This window comes from Osmia bicornis, chromosome 12 (assembly GCF_907164935.1).
Source record: "Osmia bicornis bicornis chromosome 12, iOsmBic2.1, whole genome shotgun sequence".
Taxonomy (NCBI): domain Eukaryota; kingdom Metazoa; phylum Arthropoda; class Insecta; order Hymenoptera; family Megachilidae; genus Osmia; species Osmia bicornis.
Genome location: NC_060227.1, coordinates 3376431 through 3403231, shown reverse-complemented (window position 1 = coordinate 3403231; position 26801 = coordinate 3376431). Strand labels below are relative to the sequence as shown.

General features: G+C 32.7%; 5 protein-coding genes and 1 long non-coding RNA gene across 8 annotated transcripts; 3 read left to right on the top strand and 3 right to left on the bottom strand.

Moving 5' to 3' along the window:
• Positions 1 to 199: 199 nt before the first annotated feature.
• On the top strand, positions 200 to 9220 carry LOC114871415 (protein suppressor of hairy wing-like). Its single transcript, XM_029177252.2, has 8 exons — positions 200 to 1241; positions 2108 to 2251; positions 2555 to 4347; positions 4493 to 4514; positions 6619 to 6735; positions 6802 to 7701; positions 7791 to 7972; positions 8041 to 9220. Exons 1-8 carry the CDS (start codon positions 1107 to 1109, stop codon positions 8510 to 8512), a joined length of 3765 nt encoding a protein of 1254 aa, XP_029033085.2. The 5' UTR covers positions 200 to 1106; the 3' UTR covers positions 8513 to 9220.
• On the top strand, positions 8912 to 17126 carry LOC114871363 (luciferin sulfotransferase-like). Of its 3 annotated transcripts, XM_029177160.2 has the most exons (12): positions 8912 to 8993; positions 9990 to 10208; positions 10292 to 10391; positions 10483 to 10678; positions 10752 to 10878; positions 10947 to 11041; positions 11110 to 11410; positions 13655 to 13859; positions 14065 to 14260; positions 14337 to 14830; positions 14890 to 14986; positions 16821 to 16908. In XM_029177160.2, exons 2-10 carry the CDS (start codon positions 10001 to 10003, stop codon positions 14631 to 14633), a joined length of 1725 nt encoding a protein of 574 aa, XP_029032993.2. In that variant the 5' UTR covers positions 8912 to 8993; positions 9990 to 10000; the 3' UTR covers positions 14634 to 14830; positions 14890 to 14986; positions 16821 to 16908. The 3 variants fall into 3 exon arrangements, with proteins under 3 accessions (XP_029032993.2, XP_029032992.2, XP_029032991.2); XM_029177159.2 differs by lacking the exon at positions 16821 to 16908 and adding an exon at positions 17060 to 17126 and having other exon boundaries at positions 14337 to 14986; XM_029177158.2 differs by having other exon boundaries at positions 14337 to 14986.
• On the bottom strand, positions 11459 to 13387 carry LOC114871367 (GTPase Era, mitochondrial). Its single transcript, XM_029177172.2, has 3 exons — positions 12517 to 13387; positions 12000 to 12434; positions 11459 to 11901 (listed from the first exon to the last, which is right to left on the bottom strand). Exons 1-3 carry the CDS (start codon positions 12769 to 12771, stop codon positions 11527 to 11529), a joined length of 1065 nt encoding a protein of 354 aa, XP_029033005.1. The 5' UTR covers positions 12772 to 13387; the 3' UTR covers positions 11459 to 11526.
• LOC114871362 (protein HID1) lies at positions 15128 to 19675 on the bottom strand. The gene is made up of 12 exons (XM_029177157.2): positions 19474 to 19675; positions 18902 to 19261; positions 18774 to 18827; positions 18476 to 18699; positions 18163 to 18404; positions 17854 to 18084; positions 17660 to 17785; positions 17342 to 17598; positions 17030 to 17273; positions 16819 to 16958; positions 16568 to 16734; positions 15128 to 16506 (listed from the first exon to the last, which is right to left on the bottom strand). The coding sequence occupies exons 1-12, from the start codon at positions 19537 to 19539 to the stop codon at positions 16284 to 16286; spliced, it is 2334 nt and encodes a 777-aa protein (XP_029032990.1). The 5' UTR covers positions 19540 to 19675; the 3' UTR covers positions 15128 to 16283.
• On the top strand, positions 19268 to 25801 carry LOC114871369. The gene is made up of 11 exons (XR_003788562.2): positions 19268 to 19443; positions 20561 to 20674; positions 20768 to 20837; positions 21645 to 21806; positions 21878 to 22289; positions 22467 to 22633; positions 22718 to 22726; positions 23658 to 23722; positions 23815 to 23976; positions 24462 to 24637; positions 24749 to 25801. It is a non-coding gene; the product is annotated as an uncharacterized LOC114871369 (long non-coding RNA).
• On the bottom strand, positions 19755 to 21387 carry LOC114871368 (tRNA N(3)-methylcytidine methyltransferase METTL2). The gene is made up of 6 exons (XM_029177173.2): positions 21177 to 21387; positions 20900 to 21052; positions 20509 to 20823; positions 20319 to 20432; positions 20082 to 20254; positions 19755 to 20012 (listed from the first exon to the last, which is right to left on the bottom strand). Exons 1-6 carry the CDS (start codon positions 21305 to 21307, stop codon positions 19879 to 19881), a joined length of 1020 nt encoding a protein of 339 aa, XP_029033006.1. The 5' UTR covers positions 21308 to 21387; the 3' UTR covers positions 19755 to 19878.
• Positions 25802 to 26801: the final 1000 nt, after the last annotated feature.

Sequence of the window (26801 nt, the reverse complement as noted above, 5' to 3'; positions counted from 1 at the left end):
ATATGAATAATATGAATTTCGCACAGCAACAATTTAACGTAAATTGATGCAATTTTGACTCCCGTTGATTCTATTTTATTAGAAATTAATCAAAATTGCTACAAGACCGAAAAATTATTAAAATAATTGTTTGACAAGCTGGCATTTCAAAAAGACCGCCATAAATTAAAATTTGTTAAATTCTTGCGCCATCTATACAAAAACAGCTGAAACTACTCAACAAGTTACCGACTGGGAAGGTAGCATCACCTATCGGGAAAGCTTGGAAACTAGTTGCCGAATAGTTTGCGGGATTTCCTGATAGGTGGAGCTAGTGTCCACTTTTTTACATAAAGATACACGGTAATATGTTAAATACCATTCCGTTCGGAAACATAAATGCGTTTATATATTATGTATTTTCGATCTATATTATTTTTTAACGATTTGTTCAACATGTCCGTTATACGACAAGTTTTCGTTCGTTTTGTGTATGCTTAACTCTGATTGGTTCAAAAATGTTTCGCCTGCGGAAGTGCATTGTTGCGTCGAGCAGCATATCCGGTAGTCTTTAATTTAGTGTATTTTTCGATCTTCGATGTTACCTCTTATTTTCTTTTTCATATACTTTTGTCCACCGTATAGACGAACACGAAATGCCACGAAGTTAGAAGTAAGAGTAGAGAACCTATCTAAAGCTATGCGAAATTGGTATGTTCTCTCGTTGAACGAATAATAGAATATTTTAAGTGCAAGCGCGGCAACGACGTCCATTGGCGAACCCTATACGCGTATAATGCAAAAAAGAAATCACCGATTGGCTGAAATTCATACAACTGCGTGGGGGGAAGTGAATGTATGCTGGTCTGGCCCAAACGCGGCTACATCCCCGTGCCAGACCAGCAAGGAAGTAGTAACGCCAGCGTTATAATTTTGTCTTTTGTTTATCGTTTATGTTTATTTCACCGGGAAGAAGACGAGTTACGAAGAGCGTGGTATCGCCGTATCGTGCGGCTGGTACTGGGGGATCGAACAGAAACCATATCGGCACCAATTTTCCCATGGTAAATTTTCGGTGCGATCAAGTAGTCGAAAGCGTATTCAGGCAGCCTTCAACGTAAACAAAAATGGAGCTAGGGGAGGGAGATGCGAAGATTTGTCGACTTTGCGGCCAATGTGAAAGTATATACATCGACGTGTTTGGTGAGGAAGGCACCAAAAGATTTTTAGGATTGAAGATTTACACGAAAATCAACATTTTGGTGAGTACAATATAAAAGGTGTGCCACGGGGTCCGGGCCCCAGTTGCATTGTAGAGGAGGGGGTTAGAAAAATGGCCGGAAGGGAGAAGAGCATGAGAAAAATGAGTTATCCACTTTCTTTGTCATATTACAATTTTCCAATGATTCAAAGTAATAATCGTAATTGTATTAATAATAACTGTTTATTCTTATAGACTGTATGTTGATCTCAATGAAAAAGGTGTGATTGATGATGTTTACAATACTGTCACTATCAATATTTATTAACAAAGAAACACTATGTAAAGCTATGATTTTAAAGTTCATGTGATCTGTTTATATTTATGTTAAATGGTAAATATAATTGTAATTTATTAATTGTACGATACAACCATGTTTTATAAAATAATTATTTTATTAGGTATAAGCTCTTTAATATACAGTCCTATAATCCTTACGAAATGAAGTACATTTTTGCTTAATAATTGTATGCATATTGTATTTTAGTTAAACATTGTATTTTATAATTTTCATAAACAGTAATGTTCTTTGTATTTGAAGAATGAAACTGAATTTGTTTCTTTTAATTTTTTATTGGTAAAACTTTGCATAATTTATGTATTTAATGATTATGTAGAAAGTATACGTCTATGTACCATATTCATAAATAATTATAAATATCGAGGTGATGTATGATACTAGAGTGGGTACCAGATCAAGATAATTTTACTGATGTATGTACAGAGCGGTAGGGTTAACAATACAATGTGTACTTATCTGTTACCAGAAAATCAGAAGATCGATTAGCAGTTGTACAGAATCAGATTTTCGATTAAGATTTTAAAATTACGAACATTTAGTATTTAGGTATTTTGTTTGAATCGCAGATAGATGAGAGGGATCCTCTGCCCAAGGCGATCTGTGTTCAGTGTCTGGGCAAGCTTGAATTCGTTTGCGACTTCCAAGAGGAGTGTCTTCGCACCCAACAAGTGTTACGCGATCGATACAATCTACCACCCTTATCAGAAATTGTAAGTCTGTATTCAACTTAATGCACAACTCTACCGCTCATTTTTGATGTTATTAGATTGTTCAATTGACATTTTTCTCATGATATAAAAAAAAACAGTTATCTGGTATTTTGGTTTAGTTACGTACAAGTAAAAGTATAACAAATAAAATTGCAATTTCTGTTAAATTTAAATGATCTTTTAAATATATTTTGAATCTACAATGAAAAATATATACCATAAATACCAGATTATATTCAATGCTTCAATAAAATCAGTACATTTCTGGTACCCATTTCTATTTTTCTGTCAATTTATCCCTAGGCTGAGATAAAGACTGAAGATACAACGCCAAGCACATCAACGAATAATAACAACAATGATATTGACAAGAACCTAAATTCTCCAAGCGAAAAGACTGTCAGAGAAATAGAACGTGTTCCAAAGGCAGCTACAAGAACTCCAAAAAGCTTAAAAGGTCAGCAGCAAGGAAAAAATAACGAGGAAGATAGGAATGATGTTCAAACCACGAATGAGAAGAATACAGATGATGTGCAGCCTGTTGAAAATTCGGAAACAACTACTATACGTTGGCTCAGAAGCAGGCCGAGTACAGAAGCTACTACGGATGAAGTAACAAGTGATATACCAATTGCAAATAGACTTAGAAGTCACAACAATACTGCCACTGAAGTAAATATTAATTCGTGCGACAGCTCAAATGAAAATGTTGATAAAATCATTGGAAAGCAACAAGAATCACCTACCATTCAAATTCCAACATCTGCATTAAATAAACTTCTCACTATCGTTTCAAATTCTCCAAACATAGATGTATCTGTCAAAGAATCCAGAACTCAAAGCAGTGACAACGAAGACATCAGTTTCACTGTAGAATTATGTAAAAAGGAAAGCGAAGACGGGACCACGGTTCGAGCAAGAGTGTTTCCAGATCAGGGCTCGTGTTTGGTGGATAAAGCTATCGTTGATCTTCTACAGAGCCAAAGTTGCGTAGAAGTGAATAGTATAATAAATACTATTATCAGCAGTAGCCTTAAAAATGGGAATTCTACAAAATCAAAAGACTCTGTTGAGTTTGAACAGAAATGGCAGGCCACGCAGAATCCCGAGGAATTGTTCAAAATCGACGGTGAAGAGATTCGCGTGGACGACAACGTCGAACACGTTGTGTCGGACAGTCAGAACGGTTATTCTTGTAAACTGTGTTGCAAATTCTACGAACGTAAAGACAAGTGTATGGTTCACGTGAAAACTCATCTCGGTATCAAACAGTACACTTGTATTTTATGCAATGCTAAATTCGTATGTAAGTCCGACGTTATGAAACATATACGATGTTCGCATACCAATCCTAGGCCGATACAATGCCCGAAGTGTCCTAAGCGATTCAAATCAAAATTTTATTTAATGGAACATGACAACGTGCACAAAGGCGTGAGACCATATTCTTGTACGGATTGCGGTCAAAGTTACCACCATAAAGTTTCGTTACAAATTCACATGAAATCGCATTTACCACCGCAGAATTTGGCATGCGAATATTGCGGCAAAGTATTCCCGTATCGTACGAGATTACTGAGCCACGTTGCTAGTGTACATTTAAAGAACCGTCGGAATTTTAGGTGTCGATTTTGTTATAATCTTTACTCGAGTCTATCGGTATTGAACGAGCACATTAAGACGCGACACGCGACCACGTATACCTGCGAGGTTTGTAGCAAAACGTTCAAAGTCGCGTCTAAGTATAAGGCACACGTGTTGCAACACTCTAATCCTAAGCCCTTCGTGTGTAACATTTGTAACAATAGATACGCGTCGAAAGCATTCCTAAATGAACACTTATTGAAACACGAAGGGTTGAGGAAACACATATGCCAGAAATGTGGTGCGAGATTCGCTCAGGCTAGTCATCTGGCTGCGCATCGGCACGTGCACGGCGAAAAGTTGCACGCATGTCCAGAGTGCGGGCGTAAGTTCAACAGGCGCGATAACATGAAGGTACATAGAAAAAGACATTTCGAAGACAAAAAGACTGGTATTATTAAACAAAAGAATGCTTCTAACGCCGACGTGATTTCCACCACGTCTAACGAAAAGTAATTGTACTGAGAATAGTTCTGATATTTTTTGTAAGATTAACTTAATTCACGGGTAAGTCAGAACTTCCTGAAAGAAACGCTTTTTAATTGTTAGATTATGCGAATGAATAATATCTGTTTAGATATTGACTTTCTTTTTAAGGATACTATTGCAAGAATTAAAAGTAAAATTTGGTTTTTGAACTAAACAAAAGAACAAGGTGATAATTGTGGATTTGATTAGATTTACTTAATTGGAAAATTTTACTTTTTATTTTTGAAAGCAATGCGTATTACCAAACGAATGACAATAGCGATCAGTCAATTCACTTCCTTCTTTTTCTTTTGGCGTTCTTTTTTTTCTTCTTGGAATATGAGTCCTTTCTTTTTGTACATAATATAGGTGTGCATTTAAGAAACTACCGAGCTCTTTTAAGTATTCTTTCCATTTACGTATATTACATTAAGCAGAATTTTTGCACGTGAAAGATTACCGATTAGAATTTACCAAAGCTGTAATAAAGACAAGCCATTGAACGTAATACGACAATCTACTGTTAAAGATGTTTGAAAATGAATTCGAGGAATTTGATAGAAATATAAAAGTGATGAAAATCTTTGATGGTGTGGAAGCCAAAGAATATCACAGTAATGAATTGTTACAAAAATATTTGCATTGTTTATCGCACACTTAGCTTCCTAACAAAGTATGTTTCAACAGAAATGTGAATACAGTATAGATAGGGCTTCCAAAGTCAATAATTCCATCTAAAAAAAAAAGTGTATAAAAACAAAATATTTTCTACGTATTTTTACATGACTGTTTTTAGAAGAATCACAAAACTTTTAAATGATACATGTGCAATGTACATTTTACTCTATTTTCGAATCTACTTTACATATAAGATTCTTATGTGTACATATGTAGAGGTCCAATGAGAAAAATTTAAAATTAATACAAAATGTTTGCCTTTGATCCACGATAAACGTTTACACGTTTAAACGGATATCAAATTATTTTTTAGTGGATTCTATATCAAAGTAACAGAAACTTTGCTAGAAAGCTAGCATAGATAATAAAGGGTGTTTGAAGAAAATTTATTATGTGATCTGCGAGATGAAACGAAACTAGAATTGTATGCAAGTGCCTTGATGAACTCAACATATTTTAATCACACATTGTGTGAACGTTTTGACGAAGGCGTCGATGAATTGAGTATTCGTGACATTGTTCTTCCCTGTAAAGGAAGTTAATATTAATTCTTTGCGCTCAAACGTTATTTCTTTTCTTAAAGTAAATAAATTACTTCGACATCATTTATATTATAGAATATAGTTTCATAAGATTGTTGTAAGATTCTTTTCAATTGAAATGATAAGTTCTTTTTAGTTAAAATGAAGGTTTAGATAAATATATAATATTGCTCAACCAATTAAATATTGTAAAATAAAAAACAATGTTTCTTTTTTTTTTTAAATAGACAATAATTCTAAAACTCTTTGTTTGTCAAGTAACATTTTACTAGGGATGATCTTGAAGAAGCAAAGTTCTTTTTTAAACAAAAGTTGAGAGCGCAAAGAATTATGTATGACTTATGAATTATTATATATTCTCCAAGCAAGTGATTCATGCGAGAATTGTTAATGAAAACGCGCGAAAGATATTATAATTAACATATACACTTTTTCCTCAGATAGTTAAGTGATAAGCAATAACTATTATTTTTTACGAGGCGTTTGTTAAGCTAAACTATTTTTTCGTCTAGGAAATAATGTACTTGTCGAAAAAAGTATATATATATATATATAGAAATAAAAATATATATACACTTTTTAATAAAGATAAACATTAATATGTCATTAAAAATAATGTCCAGTATAAATATATATATATATTTATATATATATATATATATTATTTACATAACAATCTCTCTCGACAATAAGAACAAAAAATACATTTGTTTAACGATTCCACAATTTTTCTCAATAAAGGTACGATATTTTTGGGACTGCTGATTATTTAATTTTCATCGTTATCTTTACGTGCTTGTTGCATCTGTTTACCTTGCATATAACAATTTCTATATGGCATGTCTATTAACGATGATAATTGCTGAGTGGACAGCTAGAATTTTAACTTGGATCCCTCGCTATTTAATCCCAAAATTATCCTGCAAAATAAGCTCTATTATTATCCATTTTATGTATGTGTTTTGTGTGTTTGATGCTTTGTTATTGAAGATGAATTCATTCCATTAATACAGAAGTTTCATTTTATTGTTTCAGATAAAGAAGAACGATGGATTGCCACAAATTGTTTGTATGCGCTGTCTGGGCACGTTGGAATTCTTATATGACTTCTACGACAGTTGTCAGCACACTCAAAAGGAACTCTTGCAAGCTGTAAGTTACAGTAATCTTAATTATAAAATGGATAATAGTATTAATGATACATTTTCTGTTCAACAGGTTCAAAATAAAGCTGAAGAGAAACTTCAGCGAGAAGATGACGGTGAATCGGATAAAGAGAATGATGTTACATCAACGAAACACAAACCAAAAGCTTTATCACCTATTGCTTCCAAAGATGCTGAAAATTCTGTAGCCATAAATAAGGACAGTAATAATTTACATAGTGATAGCAATGACTGTTCGAATGATATTCAGCCGGTTACATGTAAATTGGTACCGTTAGAAAATTTAATTTCTAATAAGCAGTCTACAGTGCGTAACATTCCCACACGTGAGAAGAATTCAATGAACGAACAAAAGCGTGATACAAATTTCATATCCGAAAAGGATAGTATTATGAAGAAAACAAGTCCAATGAATTTATTGCTGATGGATGAAACGAATGTTAATGAAAACTCGGTGTTCCCTGTACGACGTAAGAGAGGTAGAAAGAGTAAATTGGAAAAAATGAGGGAAGCTAGTCTTTTAAAGAAGGAGAATGTTGATGAAAAGGATAATTTTCAGAACAAATTGAAAAAATACCGTCTGCGTAATATATGTGAAAATATTAATAGTGTAACTAAAAGTACTGTAATTCCAATTAAACTGGAAATCAAGGAAACCACTGCAAAGGAAAAGGTAGCAATGGACTCATCATTGAACGAAACTTGTATTAAGGATAGAGGTACTGATATAATTAATGATGGTGAAGTTCCTGATAAACCAACAGAAACGAAATTCAATGAAGAAAGCTCAAAGAAAACAGAAGATAATTTGGTCAAAAGTAAAGCAATATCTGTTATTGTAAAACAAGAGAAACTAGAAGCACATAATATAAATGTGGACATGCAAGATTATATATGTAAAATTTGTGGTAAACGTCTTAAGTCGAAGAAAGCTTTGCACAATCATAAAAATGTAAGATATATTTGAAATTAAATTGGTCATTTAGAACCACTAAAAAATGACCAACAAGACTACCAATTGATTTTGAATTTTCTTTACAGGTACATGCTGTTGGAAAGTATAAGTGTTCTTTATGCCCAAATGTATACAAAAGTAATCAAATATTAAAAGAACATATTTTGAAACATAAGGGTATTAGGAATTATAAATGCAACATATGTGAAAAAACATTTGCACAGCAGTCTCATTTAGCTGCTCACATGGCAGTACACAGTAAAATTAGGTACATTCCTTCACATGTTTTTTTTTTTTATGTGATATAATCTTTGTTATAATATATTTTATTTATAGATTTCATTGTCCTGGATGCGATAGACCTTTCAATCGACACGACAATATGAAAATACATACCAAACGATGCAAAATGTTTCTGACGAATCCAGATCTTAAAAACTTCTTTAATAGAAGAGAAAGATCTTCATCGTTTACTAAGATTACGAAGGTAGACGATGATCTAGGAAGTCAAGATGTGTCAATACCTGTTTCTAAATTTGTTGAAAATCAAGATAATAAGCTGTCAGTAAAGCCTGTAGACAATCAGAGAAAGCCTGCATCAAATTTCTGTAAATTAGGATTGAATATCTCTTGTATCGAACCAGTAGATAAAACATGGGATCGTGTTGATTTATATAAAAAAGTATCAGAAGTAACAAACTCCACCGAAATCAATATAATTCAGATTACACAAGTCAGTGATAAATTACATTCGAAAAGCGAAAATTTAACAGTACTTGAAAACGTTTTGAGACCAGAAAGTTTTTAGTAAAGATAAGAAGATAAGTTATAATGAATATCTTAGAACGATATTGTTTAAGAGTACAAATCAGTGATATAAGATTTAATGGAACCATGAAATTAGAGAACATACTCTCAAATCATTCAATAACAAATTAAGTAACGTTTCTGGGACAAAGTATGTTATTTAAAAATACTAAAATCTTAGTAAGTTGAAAATTTTATACAATTGACTTTGAACTACCAATGTTCTTACATTTGTTGTATTAAAAAAAAATTATCATTCCTTTAATTTAGTAGATTAAGATTTTGATCTGAATTTTAAAGTTAAGACTAGATTAATATTTTTATTAAGATTAATATGAAAATAAGTTATATTTTTTTACATGTGATCAAGTTAGACAGTTCATTGCAACTGGTCCCTGATGGAAATTTGTATTTTACAACCAAAGAAAACCTTTTTTCTATCTCTTAAAAAGTAAAGCGACGTTTCATCGAGATAAGACGAGGTACTCTTACGCTTATTTTAGTTATAAGTAAGGAAACAAGACTGATAATCAATATACAAGTATAAATTTATTATGAGAAGTTCCTATCTAGTAATTAGTCTTTACAGTTTGATATGATTGTTCTCTATTCTGTTAGAGAACAATTTTTAATATGAAAGCACGCGTCGTTAATTGCCTGTATTACAATTATAATGGCAATAAATTAAATCATTTTTTATGGAAAAATTCTTCTAAAAATATTTTAATATTCAGTATGTCGTGTTTCTGGTATTTAATCCGGTTATATAAATATAAACCGGAAGTTACTTTTATAAATATTGAATAAAAGTAATCATCGCAAGATTTTTTCAAGTTTTAAAATTATCAGTGAATAAAACAATACGAGAAAAACGAAACTGGGCAGCTTAGTTGGGTGAAAGTCCTTTAACCCGAATTCCCGTTAAATTCTTCAGTTCATCATTAGGTTTCGTGTCTTCCGCCAGTTTGTTGCTTTGCTATGACGTTTGTATAATTTTATAGTATTTTAATTTATTATATATTTAAATCTTCATTGATATTACTTTGTAAGTATTTATATTTAATTAGATACATTATTTATTAAATATAATAATGACAACTTTATAATATTTAGATACATAGGAAGTGTTTGGTCAGGGCCGGCCCTGTGTTTGGTTTAAACTAAAATTGGTGCTTTATTTCCGACATCAATTACAACTTAATTTACATTACTTATAAACCGTTGATATGATTGTTATATTTATTAGTTCATATTTTATAGCTATAAATGACAGTTCGATATATTTAAAAAAAGAATTCTAGACGTAACGGTATAATTTCCCGCGCTTCCGGATAGGTAAAGTTAACGGTAACGGTCATATCTAACGATATAATTTTCAAGTACAGGATAAATAAATGCTTATTAAAATATAAATTACAAATAAATTTATTTATTTTATTATTTAACTGTCATGAATTTATATATTCAAACTCGTACAGAAATATACAGGATGGAACTTGAATCTCCAAAATATGAATTTTTGAACGAAGAAGACACAAAGAAAATGCTGAGATTATTTAAAGGCGAAAGAACAGGTTGGGTGGTAGTAGGATCTAAAAAGTGGTTCTTTCCGTATAGATACACGGAACAAGGTAAAGGTTTTTATAACTTTAAGGCACGATCAGATGATACGTGGGTTCTATCTTATCCAAGGTCCGGTAAGTAACATACCTGAATTATTTAACAGTAATTCGTAATGTATCGTATATGAATTTTCCAATAACTATATTTTTGTTTTCAGGTACAACATGGACTCAAGAATTAGTTTGGCTATTGTCAAACGATTTAGATTTTGAAAGGGCACAGAAAGAACTTCTGGCAGAACGATTTCCGTTTCTTGAGTTAGTATAATTGAACTTACATTATCCTCGAAAGTTTATACGGTAGTTTAAAACAACAACGTTACTAACTTAAGATCAATTTGCTTTCTAGATTTAGTTTGTTCAATCATCCAGAAGTGACGCTCGAATTTTTAAAAATAAACGAGGGCGACAAAGATAAAGAAGAATTATGTAGAAAAATTGCGGAGCCAGGGTACGAAGTCTTAGCGAGAATACCTTCCAAGAGATTCATTAAATCACATTTTCCATTCAGTTTGTTACCTGGTATTTTGGATACTGGTTGTAAGGTAGAATTATAATTATGAAAGCAAACACTTGTTTCTATATAATTTTATACAATATTATATTATTCAATTAAAGGTAATATATATTGCACGAAATCCCAAAGACGTTGCTGTCTCTTGGTATCATTTAAACAAAGCAATTAAAACTCAAGGGTATACAGGTGATTTTGCAACATTTTGGGATTATTTTCAAAATAATCATAGTAAGTATAACAGACATGACAGATTATTTTTATTAAATACGATTTAAGTAATTTAACATTTTTTTCAGCACCATGGAGTCCCTATTGGGAACATTTAAAGGAAGCATGGGGATATAAAAATCATCCAAATCTTTTATTCATGTTCTATGAAGAAATGCAACATGTGAGTCAGAAAATCATTTAATATTATTTCTATTTAAAGGTGCTTTTATTTAAATGTCGTATATTCAGGATTTTCCAAAGGCAATTAAAAAAGTTGCTATGTTCCTTGGAAAAATCTATAGCGAGGAACAAATAAAAGAAGTTGCAAATTATTTAAATATTAAAAACTTTCGGAATAACCCAATGGTGAATTCATCTGAGTTAAAAGAATGTGGTATTATAACTGCTGGAACATTTGTTAGGACTGGTCAAAGTGGTAACTGGAGGGATATGTTTACCCCTGAACTTGATGCTAAGGCCAATAAATGGATAGAAGAAAATCTTAGAGAAACTGATTTCACCTTTCCATATTTTAACAACATTAATGACTGTAAGTGATATTACTACATGTGTAATTGCAGTTATTTATATGTACATTTATTTTCAAAGGAATTTTATACATTTGTGTTGGTAAAAAAAAATCATTTTTATAAAGTTGTCGATTTTTTAATTAATTGTTGTCCTTTTCTCTTTGTCACATTGTACAGATAAACGTACGATTACGGGTTTTCTAAATGCATTACGTAATTCCTTTTCTACATAAAATGCTATATGCTTAATTTTCTCACCCTTACGCGTTAACAATGTTTTCATATAATTCGGTTTGGGACAGTTTAATGCCAGAGTACACTGAATACCATCATCTTCGGTGTAATCAAAATGCACCATTTGTAATTTAATGTTGAATGGCATTTCTGCTGGAAGAACATCCATTAACTTAGCCCTTACAGTTTCTTGTATTATATTTTCAACTGTTTGATCAGTATTACAGTCCTTTTCATATTTCCATTCTTGTACCTTGGCTGAATCAAGTAGATAATTCTGCAATGTAAATTAAAATGAGTTTGAATATAAACGTACAAATAATGATTTATAATTACTAATGCTATAATAGTCATAAATGATCTACATTGTCTTACCCTTAAATCATCTATGCCATCTCCGGTCAGTGCAGATATCATAAAAATATCATCAAATTTTGGAGAACTTTCAGGATTTGTTAATAATTTTGTAAGTTCTAACAAAACTAATTTCTTCTTTATTCTATCAATTTTATTAAAGACCAATATCAATGGAGTGTCTTCCCTTTTGTTTTCCAAGTAATCCTTAACAAAATCATTAATTTTATGCCTAGTATATGCATTAGTTACATCCTGTAAGATTCCAATAACATCTGCTTCTTTAATTGAAACTATAGGATCTTCTGTAAAGGTTTCCACTAATTTATACTTTTTAATTTCATAACGTGTTACTAATCCAGGTGTATCCATGAATATAATTTGTGTATCATCTTCTGTATATACTACTTCTGCTTTGTGCATTGTAGTATGAACTTTGGCAGATGCAGGACATATCTGTTTATCAAACATTTGTTTCCAGTAAAAGTGATGAAGAGATGATTATAATGATTAACATAAAATAGCTAAAAATACATACTGATCTACGTGTCAGTTGATTTATTAATGTACTCTTTCCAACATTTGGTAAACCTATGAAAGCAACTTTTATACATTTTTTAGTGCTTTGGGATATCAAACTATCATCGTGTTTTAATGGATAATCTGTTTCACCAGTATTAGCATTCCAGACAGTAGTGCAAAACAAAGATCGTTTCAAGAAATGTGATTCAACTCGGCATAAACAATTCTTTATTATAAACAACACCATTATAATCACTGTTGGATCTTTCATAAAATTAATACATATTTAGTTCTAATATATATATGCTGGTGTTCTTATAGACAGGTTATGTTTTAATTTATATCCAAATTTATGAAAATTAAGTAGTATATCAAGTATGCTACAAGCTACAAGCTAAATAATAGACAAATCAATTTTTATTTATTGTATACTTTGTTATACTAGGAAATCATTTCTCGGTAGTTTTTTAAACAACAAACATAAGTTGATAATGTCTGCTTCATTGGTGTTGGTAAGCCTGCTTTTAAAATGACAATGGTAGAAATTCAAGCCAGAGTTTAGTTCAGTATTGACCTGAGTTTGAATGCAGATTATTAGTTATGTATTCGTTGAATTTGTTGTAATATTCACAAAACGTGATTGAAGTTTTTTGAATAAATGAAATTAAAAGGCATTTTAAGATATATCAAGTTTCTCTTTTATGAACGATGAATACCAAAAATGTGCTAACACAGTGCATTGATTTCAAATGTACGAGTAATGGAACTTGAACCAGGATTGTTCGTGAGCTTACTGGAAAAGTATTTATGAAAGCAACAAAGAAGATATTAAGTTACTTGTAGCTTTGAATCTCAAGGAATTTGGCAAATAGCAATGATTATTTAAAGAACATTGTACAGAGTATGCATTTCTGGATTAACAAACCGGCGGGGAGGTATTACGGTTTTACTGGCCGCCGATACCCCGCCACACCTCTGCCAAAAACAAATTTCAGTAAGATTACTAAACAAAAATCTAAAGTTCCTTTCCTTTCTAGTATTTAGTATTCTGTATATAGTATCCAAAAAATTGTTTAAAAATTGTACAAATTTAATTGTTCCAAAAAGGATAGTACAGTTTTAAGTTAAAACGTTTGTATTTATAATTTTTACAGATCAATGTAGATATAATCCAGATGTAAGACAAATGGTTACCCCTCTTCATCGGTTTCAAAATCTGAATACTATGGAAAATGCAGCTGGTCCTAGTAATTTAAATAGTTGCCGAGTGATAAGAACTTCGTTAAGAACTAATAATGATACCCGAAACAATTTTCCGGTTGACTCTACTCAACATACCCAGCTAAACAACATCTCCAAGTAATTAAAGAAAAAGGTCTACTAAGAGGATTCTGAGGAACATGTTCTTCCTATATACAGGGTGACTCACTTATACATGTCTATCAACAGAAAGTACTTATAAATGATTCGCCCTCAATTATAAATTTTCTACACAAGAGTATGGATGTTTAAGCAATAACAACAAGAATAGTAACAGAAATATAATTTATTTTTATATTTACAGTAATGTAACAACTGCTGGAAATAATCAATTAATATTGTCAAATACTGCTACAAGCGGAACGAATAGAAGTCTTTTGGATTTTTCTGAATTTAATGACGCAGAACTAGCAAGTTACAGATTAAGATGCGGTGTTTGGATAACATTTGTATTTGCAACTGGATTCGTTGCCGCAGCAAAATTTTACTTCGGTGATCAAGTAAGCTGAAACTGAAATGATTTTATTACTGTTTTAATTTCTTTGTGTTATTAATATGGATATATTTTTCCATTAGGGTCAAGGCATAGAAGTTTTTGTATTTTGGGGTCTGCTAACATTATTATTATTGTTCGCATGTTTGTATTCGATTCTATGCCGCCGAAATCACCGGAGTAATCATCAAGAACACCACGTACAAGAGGACCACATTGCGTCTGTAACTGCTACAAATACAATGTCCAATGAAAACGCTAGACCTATTTCTGTAATAAGGCAAAATCCACCACCACCCTATCATATTGCTATTTTGATTCCACCGCATAATTCATTGGACGAAGCTCCACCGCCGTCTTATGATAAAGTTATGCGATGAGACTTAACATCGTTAAATTGACATAAGATTGTATAGAATGCTATCACTATTTTTTCATACATTACATTTTTTAAGGAATGAAACACTCATCAGTGATATCATCAAAATGTGTTATTAAACATAAATATTCCATCATCGAGCTTTTAATTTATGCAATTGAAGGAAAAATGAAAACCATCACGATTTTTCTAGGATAGGTAAACTTTACATCTGTGATATAAATAGTGAAGTAATCTGAAGATATCATTCTTTATAGCATTTATGAACTAAAAGAAGCATAAGAAGACTAATGTCCGAATAAAAGATAAACACAATATCTACGAAACTTACGATATTTTTTGAATTCCAAAAAGGTACGTGTTTTCCGTTCACATACTTAAATAAATACTTGTGATTTATTTCATTAGAAAATAATACATTCTTTAAAAAAGTAACTGTCGTTTCACATGTGAAAAGCTAGACATTATGAACAAAGAAGGAAGTAAAATATATAATTTAAATTTATATTAATATATTTATTTCTTAAAAAAAGAAAATGAAATTTAGAGTCACATTTAACGCATAAATTGTTCTTCCTACAATCCATAAAATGTAAAATGCTTCAACACACACTAATTCTACTATGTAAGATTAAATAAAAACATAGGCTAAGTATTGTATATGTTTTATAATACTTACTTATACACGTGTATATAATATAAGTAAGTGCATACACGCGATGCATACATACATAGATTTTGACTATAGTATAAATTCAACTAATAAATATATATGTGATTTTATGTTTTCTGTGTGTGTTTTAATATTAAAATTACATACATTATGTAAATTATAGTTTGCAAAGAAATTTTGCTTTGTATTTGAAACAAATTTTTACAATACATTATTACATAGAATATTGTATTTAGTACTTATAACTATTAACGATTTTCAAGCTATATTTTTGTACACCAAAAATGTAGCTTGAAATAAAGAATCATTCGGTTTGTTATTTTGTTCCCTTTTTACATTTTTTTTTATACCAAATTTATTACAAACCTCTAGGCAATATTACAATTGTATAATTAAACATAGGCGCTTGTTCTGTATGCACAGCATGAATAAGTACACATTACTTTATTACGAAAATAATCGTACACATTGAAACGACACGCTTTCTCATAAACTAACAATCAAAATTATATAATTGCATCATCAATTTTAAAGAATGTTACATTCCCTAGATCACTATATTTATTTATTTTGTACAAATTTAAACCATGAGGGAAACTTTCAAAGAAGTTAATAAATTAATATTAAATTAATTTTTTTAAAAAGAATTACAGTTAGATGTCATGCATATTTCACTTTACATATAAATATTGTATACTACATTTAAAAAGCGAGGTAAATAAAAAAAGAATTACGATTTTACGACTGTAATGAAAATGTTCTAGAAAGTCTAATAGAAAGTTGCCAATTTCGGAACTGGACGGAAAAGAAAAGTTTCAAAATAGGTCATTCTCTACTATTGTTCTTTTTTACCATTTTCTTAAAATAACTTATGATAATTATATATTACTAACATTTGTTTTTTAATATTATGAATATAATATTTTATATCAGAATAGTATAGAAATTTCAGTGCAAGTTACTAATATTTCACTGTGTTTAAACTCTTTGGATTTCAAATAACTTTACGTCAGTATCATACCAAATTGGGGGTTCGACGTTCCTCAAGTATATAACACCCCACATGTACGTTCTAAACCAAGCAGTTGTTCCTGCATTGGGTTGATATCTCCTGATAAGAATAGGATGTGGTACGGGTAGTAAACCAACTAATGTACCGTGTTGTAAAAATTTCAATATTTCACTTTCATCTGTCAGACCCCTATGAAAAAATATGAATGAGTCGTACAATTTGAAAAATTGATACAATGAATCATACTCACTTATCGATACATATTTTTTCAACTTGAGGTACGAGAACTTGAAGTAAACGCATAATAGTTTGTAGCGGAAGTTTACTCTTCCACTGATACACCCACTCACTAGAAGGAACCCACTGATTTATATTGTTAGAAGAATTTGTGTGTTCCGCAACTCTGATACCTCCTTTCTATTTAATGAATAAAAAATAATGGATGAACAATTTATAAATATTAGACAATATAATAAATTATTAATATCGTTATGTTCTTACAGGTATAACAGAGCTTTTAGCAGAGTTAATTAATTCTTCTGTACCAGTCCCATTATTTTGGTGATTAGATTTTCCTACATCCACATTCACTGAAGGACTTAATGGATGCGCAGATTCTTTCTCAGTCATTTTTTCAATACCTAGAAACAAATACGAACAGATAACAATGCGTTTATGTAATCAAATATATAATCAGATATTATAAATTTACCTGGAGTCTCTAATAGGGATGCTTTTAAAGTTCCAGGTTCAGCTGGCTGTGCAGGATGCGAACCTTCCATTGCAGCTTCGCTAACATTTTCATTAGATGTACTAGCAGGTACGTGACGACGTTGTCGTTTACTAAGGGATTTTGCAATTGTATTGCAGTCGCTTGGTAAATTTGCCAATGCATGGAACACTTGTCGTTTACGTATTATAGTATAAACCAGATTACTGTTTCCATCAAATTGATACTGGTAAGAAACAAACGTTATTAGTATCATTCATAGAAAACTTGCTATTTAATATATGTACAAATCACCTGAATAATATTGTTAAAAATTTCAAGAAGAAAGAATACTAAATGATGGTTCGTCGGGGCCGAGAATAAAAACCATGGTGTACTAAATGCTTCGAGTAAATGCAATAATTTAGTACTAGCCACCATTGATAATGTTTTAAGATATGGAGAAACGTTGACTAGAATCGTTAGTAAACAGTCAAATAGCGGCTGTAGTCTTTGGTGTCCAGTTGTAATTATCTTGTGGAAAACGGTAATTAATAAATCAGCATGTGTACCTATAATATAATGAGATTTAGATAACATGAATTATCGATAATTTATCAATAAAATTATTACCTGTAAAAACAGGAATGTCCATAGGTACTGTAGCTGTGTACGGTTTATTCAGTCTAACGCCAAAGTTCCGTTCTCCACTTAATAAAAGTAGAATAAATACTCCTATATGCATTAATCCAACTCGGGCTATACAATTATCCTTAATTATTATGTGTAATCAGTTTAGTTAAATTCATAGTATCGTGAAAGCTTACACTGATCTGCTCGTGAGTCGTTCAGATGATACAGTATGGGTACCAACACCTCGAGAACGTCGGAACTTTTTAATACATAATATAAGAATTTCTTATTGTAATCACACATTTTCCAAAAGAACACCAATAACTCTTGGTGAAAGTGTACTTTTTTCGTTGAGTTTGGTAAGTACGTTTGCATCAATGGATTATTCAATAATCTAGTGATACCTTTCAATACAAACTGAAAATCTATAAGCATAATTTTCTTTAATTAAATAATTCCTTCAATTTCTTCATTAAATAATTTGTTTCAGGTACAAAATTTACCTTCATCTCGATGGATACGACTAAGATAATTAATAAATAAATTATCTCCAACAACTCCTTCTTCTAACGGAGTACCACCACTGGTATCATGATCCAATGTTACTATGAGAATTTGTAACGAAACATCAACTAGTGGTTCCAAGGAGTCAGTAAATAATAAATGATTGTATGGTACTCCAAGCCCGACAGGATCATACGCGCATACTGTATTCAACAATGATGTGAACATAGGCAAAGCATGTCTGTTATAAAAATATGGAAATTATTTTTTCTTAAACATATTGGTCTATACGATGAATTTATTACAACACACCTATTTTCAGAACTGGTTAAATATTGGATCCATCTATTTGGTGTAACTGAAAGATCCATTGGAGGGTTGTACATGGTTTCACTGAAGCATGTAAGTAACAGCTTCAATAATTCTGTTCTATTTGAATCTAGAATTGGGTATCTAGGAGGTGAATGCGCAAATCCTACACCAGCTTCCCAAATATATTCACAGCTATCTATAGACTGTAATTCTTCTGCCTTATCCTAGGTAATTTAAAAAACATTTCATTAGCACTTTTCAATTTTTAAAACTTTCAAAATATTAAAAGAAAACTTACAGGACCAGATTTTCTATTTGCAGCTACTGTAAAATCAGGACAGAACAACAAATCCTAAAATAAAAATTTGAGTTTAAAACAACTTGTTTTCGTCTCCTGTTAATTTTAAAAAATATATCAGTGCTCACACAAAGTGCATTGAGTAGAGAATGGGCCAAGGGGATACTTTCTTCGTCTTCTTTACCAGGTAAACTGGACCAAAAGAATCCCTTCCAATCAGGATCTTCAAAAATGTAAGGTAACAATCTTGTCAATAAGCGGCAACAATTTAAAACTGTTTGTTGTTCTCTTTGTGTTCTGCAGCTATTATCAACTGCTTTCACTAGTTTTTCCACTGCTTTATAACATAATGTAGCTAAATTGGAAGGTGCTTCTTCTCTTAATATACGAATTTCTTGCGCAGGGACTAGAGTAAATATGTCTTGCACATTAGTAACGTTTTCAGACCAAAATTGGTCCCAGAATGTGTCATCTGAAGCATCAATCACCTACAATTAAAAAAGAATGAGGTGTATTTTTTCAACTTAAATTATACTTGGTCAGTGAAGGATAGGATTCAATGAACTTTATACTGAAGAAAGTATTATTATTTATCCAAATAAAAAGACGAGATCAATTAACAATTAACGATTTGTATATATATTGTTGCACTGAAACGTCAAACAGCTTGGTGAGTGGAATAATAAACAATAATTTTTACCTGTGTTTTCGACGTCAATTGAACAACTGCTCTTCGAAAGATTAATTTTGTATCGGCATTACCCATGTTGTTCTGTTTTTTGGTAGTTTAAAGTGAAAAGTTAAGTGTTAGAATACAAAAAACGATCTTGTTTCTCTCTAAACAAGAACGATCACGGTGATCGCCATGTTTACGTGTTAATAGTGTAGCAGTGCTACCAATAAAAACTTTCTTAAACTATAATATCCGACTGTGTTTCATTATCACGGTCATTTATCAGTTGTTAATTAAAAAGATGTATGTACGAGGATAAACATTATACATATTTATCATTTAATATAGTATAAATATTTTCATTTATATTATACAATTGTTTTGACAAACGTAGGATAACATTACAAATATGAATATGATACAATTCTTAATTTATTTTCTATATTTTCCTTGAATCCATACTCTGTACATTTTAAGCTGCTTTCCTCTATTAACTTGGAGTCTTCTGTCCTCGAGATTTTGTTCCTCAGTAAAGCAGCAACTTGTAAATAATGTTCTAACTTCATCTATAAACAAATATCTTGTATTTGATATTTTAAAGAAAATAAGTTTATATTAAATGATAAATATGGTACCTTGTGTGAAAAAATATACTCTAGTTCCATCTCCTCTTGCATAAAAATTTTCTGACAGACAACTGCCTTTTTTGAATCTCAGTTGAGCTAAGTCGTACCTTCCATAATCTCTAAATAAAACCAATCCACCTGGTTTTAAATATTTGTATACTTGTTGTATAACATGTTTCATCCTAATAATAATTGTAATTTATTAATTTTAATCAATAACTTTCATATGTTTAATGAAATACTTACTTATCTGGTTGTATAGCAGAGAGAACAAATATTAGGACTATAATATCTAGACTTTCAGGTTCAAACGGGGTTTCCCAATTTTCTTGAGTTGCATCAAGAACAAATGCTTTACATCTTTGAAACATATAGATTATATCAATAATTTATCATTCAATAACCATTGCTAAATATTGTATTCAATGTTTTATACCTAGATGCATCATAAGCAGGATTTTGCTTTAATATATCTACTGCTTTTGCAGAAAAATCACAGCAGTATACAAATAAACTTGGATCTCTGTTATACAAAAGTATTGGAAACACTGTATTGCCTACACCACAGCCAATTTCTAAAATTTTATGTCCAGTTTTACTAGGTAAATCAAGGATTCTAATATGAATTTCTTTATCATCTTCATTCTTGCTTTCATTTACAGATCTCAAAGATTGCTTTAAATTTTCTTTTACAGTATCAACTGCTAGCTCTGGAAATTCTGTAAACAACCAATGCCTGTCCTTGAAAAATCTGCAATGTTATAAGTAAAATTTTTCTTCATTTATACTTTCTCAAAATAATTACATGGGTTAATATTTATATATACTTGTTATCATGAATTCCATAAAACTTGTCCCAATATTTATTAGCTTCACATTCGTATTCCCAAACTTTATCATCTGCTAACGTCACAGTTGAATTTTCATTTACTTTTTGTTGAGCCAATTTTTCCTGTTCTTCGTTCCATACAACATTGTCCCTTTAAATTTATAATAAAAAATAAGCGATAAAGTTCAAAATATTGCAACTTATAGGTTAAAACCTGATAACCTTAATAACGCAAATATCGCATTAAATATTAAACGATATATATACATATATACCATGCGTTATGTTGGAATACATTATCATTATCAGAAAGCGTTCTGTTTCCAAATTGCGGTCTTTTATTTGAATCGTCTCTTTCTTCTTGTAATGAATTCTCTTCCATCTTTATGTGCTCTTTTAAAAGCATGCGTAGATACACGAGTATCTGTTATACAGGGGTACCGTTTAACAAGAAATCAAAAACTTAATCAATGATGATTTAAACAAGAAAAACATAAAGACAATATAATATTTTTTCACAAATTAATACAAAAACGTTTAAATATGTTATAGAGTTGGATTACAAATATTTTGTGATTGTGAGTTGGATTACAAATATATAAATGAAAGTAACAGGAATATTGAGACAGTTTTTCTGACTTTATCAATTGATGCCATGTAATTATTATTGGATTGTTATTAATTATACATATTTGCTGTATTTAATAAGTAAATCTTATATTATCAAATTAAACTTGTTACAGATCATCGTAGATACAATAGGACTTGCAGATCAACGACCTAGGAGACAGATATAGGTTGAGGGCGCACGGTATGCGGAAACAGGATGGGTGTGACGCAGAGGGTGCAGGTTGAGGGTGGTATATTGCGTCATTGGGTGATTGGAAACACGAGGATAAAATCGTGTACGATTATAATTTTCTTTTTTCTAATTAATTTAATATTTACGTTTATTTAATCCATTATACCTTTGTAGTGTACAAGATTGTTCAGTATAGAAGAGAAAGACAATGAGGAGCTAATTCATAGTCTACATTTATTTAAATGATAAAGATCAATATATGGTTACTGCTGAATATAAGTAACCTTTTAATATCTTCACTACAAATAATCAGTTGGAGATTCGTCCCTCATAGATCACTTGTTTTTTATAAAATAAACGATTTCCAATTTCATGAGCAGGTCAGGAGAGAAAGGTGGAAGTATAAGATTAACTGTAACCGTTTAAGAAGAACATTTTATTACCTTAAAGATATTAAATACACAAGTCCCTTTTCACGAGAATACGTTGCTAAGGGCTACAAGTTTCTTCTTCCGTTACTGCACGGTGCTTCATGGCTCATCGTGGGTGGCTACCGTGATGTCCTAATCCCACCAAGTCCCTAGGGGTGAGATCGATACATCCATTTCTCTTTCCCTTATGTTTTTACCGGGGTTAGTACTCGTCGATTTCAACCAATTCGAAAAAAAAAAACCAAAATTGAAATCCATTTTTTTTTCGCGAATATAAAAATAAATTTGTAAAATAAAGGATTAAGCGCTGAAATCGAGTATAATATTTGCAGTACTTGCTGAAGGATTTGCAGAAAATGAAAGGGGTTGCGCAGACAAAGCGGTAGGAAAGCATGTGCACAGGACATCAAGGAACAAAAGGACGAAGACAAAGATCAGAACTTAGGGAGAGAAGAGGAGGAATATTTTTTTTACATAGAACTTCTCATGCATAACTTGGGTGAATCTTATTTATTAAAATAAGGACGTCCGATTATTCCGTATCTTCAAAGATTGATTTAAATAAATTCCTCATGATTTTTAGATCTCAACGGTAAGGGAAGACACAAGTAGGGCACTGTTGGACGCGGCATTAAAGTGAAAAAACGAAAAGTCATCGAGTTCCCTCTTCTTCCTGCATCTACCATCCTCAAGCTTGCACGGTCGCGTTCGATAAATTTAATGCGCGCACCAAACTCGAAAGCGCCTATTGGCGTCGAGAAATTTGCAGGGAACGAAGGGTCTCCACGTTGACGGGACAAGAATGAGAGAAACATACATAGATAGAGAGTGGAAAGGGATACAGAGGAAGAGGATGCGAGAGGAGGCTGTGAGAAAGAGGGAGGCAAAGAAAGAAGGCGACAGAAAAAGATAAAAATTGAAGGGATGGGATGAGACAGAAGGGTGATGCAGTGATGGAGAGAGAGAGAGAGAGGGAGAGAGAGAGAGAGAGAAGGAGAGATTGAACGCACGGAGAAATAGGGAAAAAGGGGGGAAAAGAGAGGGAGAAGGAAGAGAGTAGAGAACTGTGCGCGCCGCAACGCTACGGGGTGGTTGCCCTCGTCTGCGCTTTGTGGGAAATGCCCGCTCAATAACGCGTAGGTCCTCGTCTGCCCCTTCTCACCCTCGGAGGCATCGTAGCAAGGGCCACTGCCCCAAAAGGCACGACCACCCGTCGAACAACCCTTATCCTACACTCCCTCCTACCCATAAGACACTCCTTGAAATCCTCCTTCTATTCTAGTCGTCTCATACATCTGAAAAGATCGAATCTTGTCCTTACACCTCGTCGTCTCTCTTAAGACATACCCCTGTTCCAACTCGATGGACATGGCCGCACATGGATTGATTAATAATGAAATTCAAAGATTTCAATTGAAACATCCATGTAAGATGTTTCTTCAGACAGCACGCCCCTCTCCTTTTATTTTCCTTTTACGTTGAGTAGACTAAAGGAATATTCAATTGCAATTTAATACTTCAAGTTTCAGAGGTAAAGCGTGAATCAGCCAATTTGTCTGCGAGGATGAAACCTTACGAAAGCATCGCGGTAAACTTCTTTATTTTTCTTTTGATTCTTTTTATATATTTTTTACAAATTCATTAGACGAGGCAATGTTTAATTGCAACTTTGCATTCTAGCTTTTGGAGGAAAGTGGTCGATATCTGCCCAGTATACCGAGGTACCTCACCCTCATTCCAGGCATGGTGGAACCCCCAAAGATCGTTCGAGCAATGACCTCGAGATTATATATTCTGCCTGTATAGGGTGGTACAGGGTTATTCCCCTTGAATTCGTTCACGGTACTGTATGTTTTAACAAATCACATTGAACTCTTAATTCTTTACAAAAAACACTCGTATTTATCGATAAAGAATAGCGGAAAAATTTAACGAAACAAACTCGCGCGATTAAACATAGATTATTTAATATCAAGAGGAAAGAAAAATTATTCTTTTAATTTTAAACGATTTCGTTAAAGGAACCAAGTCGTTTTATTCTTAGTATTTGAGAGCTTCAATTATAACGAACAACGAGGATTCAACGTTTTGCCCCGATATCGATTAACCGAGTTTTCAACAAGGACGATAGAAAATAATTTGTTTCATTCAAATATTTGATGATCCTTCTTGCAAACGACTGGTCTGCATAGGCTTTGCATAATAATTTTACGTCAAAGGGGGGTAAATTGGCACTGGTTATAGTTTTCGTGGCGGATGGCATTTATAAGCCCTGCTAGCTACATTTACCACATACCGGATCAATAAGTACTCTTCTTGTTTCACAGGAACTGTTTTCTCCTACACATTGCAATGATCTCAGATTTTCTTCAAGTACTACGACGATCGTTAACATTATATTTAACCACGTCTACAGAAATTCTGTTTGTAAATCATGGGGTCAATTGTGTACCAATATAACATACATTTGGGGTGAAGATAGAAGGGAGTGAGGATTAAATGGGTATTAAACCGGCACGTTACCTTTGAATTGTTTCGCATTACTGTAAACTATTAGTCTACATTGTAAGAATCTATTATGCGTCCGGCAACAGTAGAATTATTTTTATTTCAGGATCAGGTGTCACGCGTTTCCATGGCTTTATCGAGGGAAGTTATTCTTTCATTAACCGGTCTATATTTATAACAATTAGCGGTCAGCGGTGCGAAGGATCGATACGTTCGTTACGTGACGCTTTATCAATGGAAAGGACCTCGAAGGGAGGTGTTGGAAAAAAAGTGGAATCTAGGGGAAAGATGTACGGTATCGAAATAACACCAATTCGAATTTTACAGCATGCGTGCGAAATAGACGCGTAGATACCGGCCGCTCGTATCTATTTATAACGGCGACGGATCGCGGGGCAATTGACCGCGTGGCCTTGACTTCCTGTTGACCCGACTGCCCCTAGGGAATTTTGGCGTACCTCATGGAATTTCTTACCGCGATATTCAACGGTCCCTTCTAATCAATTTTCTTTCCCTTACCCACGCGCCCCCGTAAGCTTTCGAACAAGAGAAATGTGAATATAAAATGTTGTAGCGTAATTACACGGACAGCCATATTTGAAATGTTTGATATAGTTTTGCAATTAGTCAGAATTTATCCTATCACTCTGCTGTCTCGATAAATAACACTGGAACGCTGTCTGCGACACGTTCGATGATTTTTAATCAACGTCAACGGAGTCTTTGAAAAATATCACTTTCGATATCACGATCAACCTGGCATATTTATGGCAGCCGTTTATAATCCGTAGTAAAATTGATATCATAGATGTATAATTCTTTTGATGATTCATGCTTACGGTTGCGTTAAATTTAAACAAAATTTTCTTCCCTGTATGTGCATAGTTCCATAGATAAGTAGATTTTCTCAAATATCTCTGGAACTATTTGTTATAGGAAAAAATGGTAAATACATAATTTGTGGATTTTCGAATGACAAATTAGCCAGTGTACTCGGATTTTTGAAAAAGTATTTTATTTCCATGATAATACAATGTTTGCAAAGTACATTGGACAGCGTCTCGCGTTGAAAGTTTCAGGGCTGATTTTCTTTCTTCCCTTACCGAAATCCGGGCGTATCGGTTCTCCGCGAATAACTTTGTTTAGCTTACTCGGCTCACGGTGCTTTTTTTCTGCAATCGGTAGGAAACCTGTTCGTACGAGCAACGGAATGTCTGAGTGGCTGCCGTCCTCCTCTCATCTCCGTGCAATTCCACGGGTAGTAGAACGAACGAGTCGACCAGGTGAGATCGTTCATTCTCTGCAAGGGACATTTTTGTCCGAACCTCGGTGCTGGATGGCGGGACGGTGGTCGGGGCTGGCGGAAAAAACGGATGGAAAACGGAAGGGCGAGACGAAGAGTATCATGAAATGAAAAAAAAAAAGAAAAAGAACTAAAACGAGAGAACACGTTTATAACTGGACAGAGTTGAATGCATATGAAATCGTGTTAATCGTGTTACCATTGGATGCAGATCGAATATTTATTAGATGTTACGTATGGAAAGATAAATGTGTAAGATTAGAAAGAACACCGGTGAAGACTGAAAAAGAGAGAAAGAAAGAGATAGAGAGAGCTCGTAGGAGGTTGTGGAGGATGTCGAGAAATGAAGGCCAACGGCCTTGACCTTGTCCGTGACTTCGTAGTGAATGAGAAGGAAAGAGAGGGAATGATACAAGAAAAGACATCGGTCAAAACAAAGTGGCCTGCTTTCTTCTTTCGTCTCGTGCGTGGTCGCGACAGGCAAATCCAGGTAAACGGTCAGTCGATGTTAATGACTAAGTCACTAGGACCCCTTACCTAGGGGCTTTGGCTGATGGCTCAGGTAGAAGCGTCCGGGCCAACGTTCCACCGTAACAGGAAATGCAAGGAATTGCTTCAGACTTCTGTTTGGGTAATGACGAAGCTCAATTAGGTGGAAATACACTTATAAGTCGTTACGGGTTTATCGAATTATGCGTCACTGCTGTAGACACTGACCGTGTAAGTAACAGCTTTGGTATTATCTCGATACAGGGAAAGATGTATTCTTTTGGAAGCTTATGATTTAGAAAATTTTATTTTATTTAGAGATGGAAGTTATAGATAAGGATTGTTGGACAGATTTATTATTCACTGT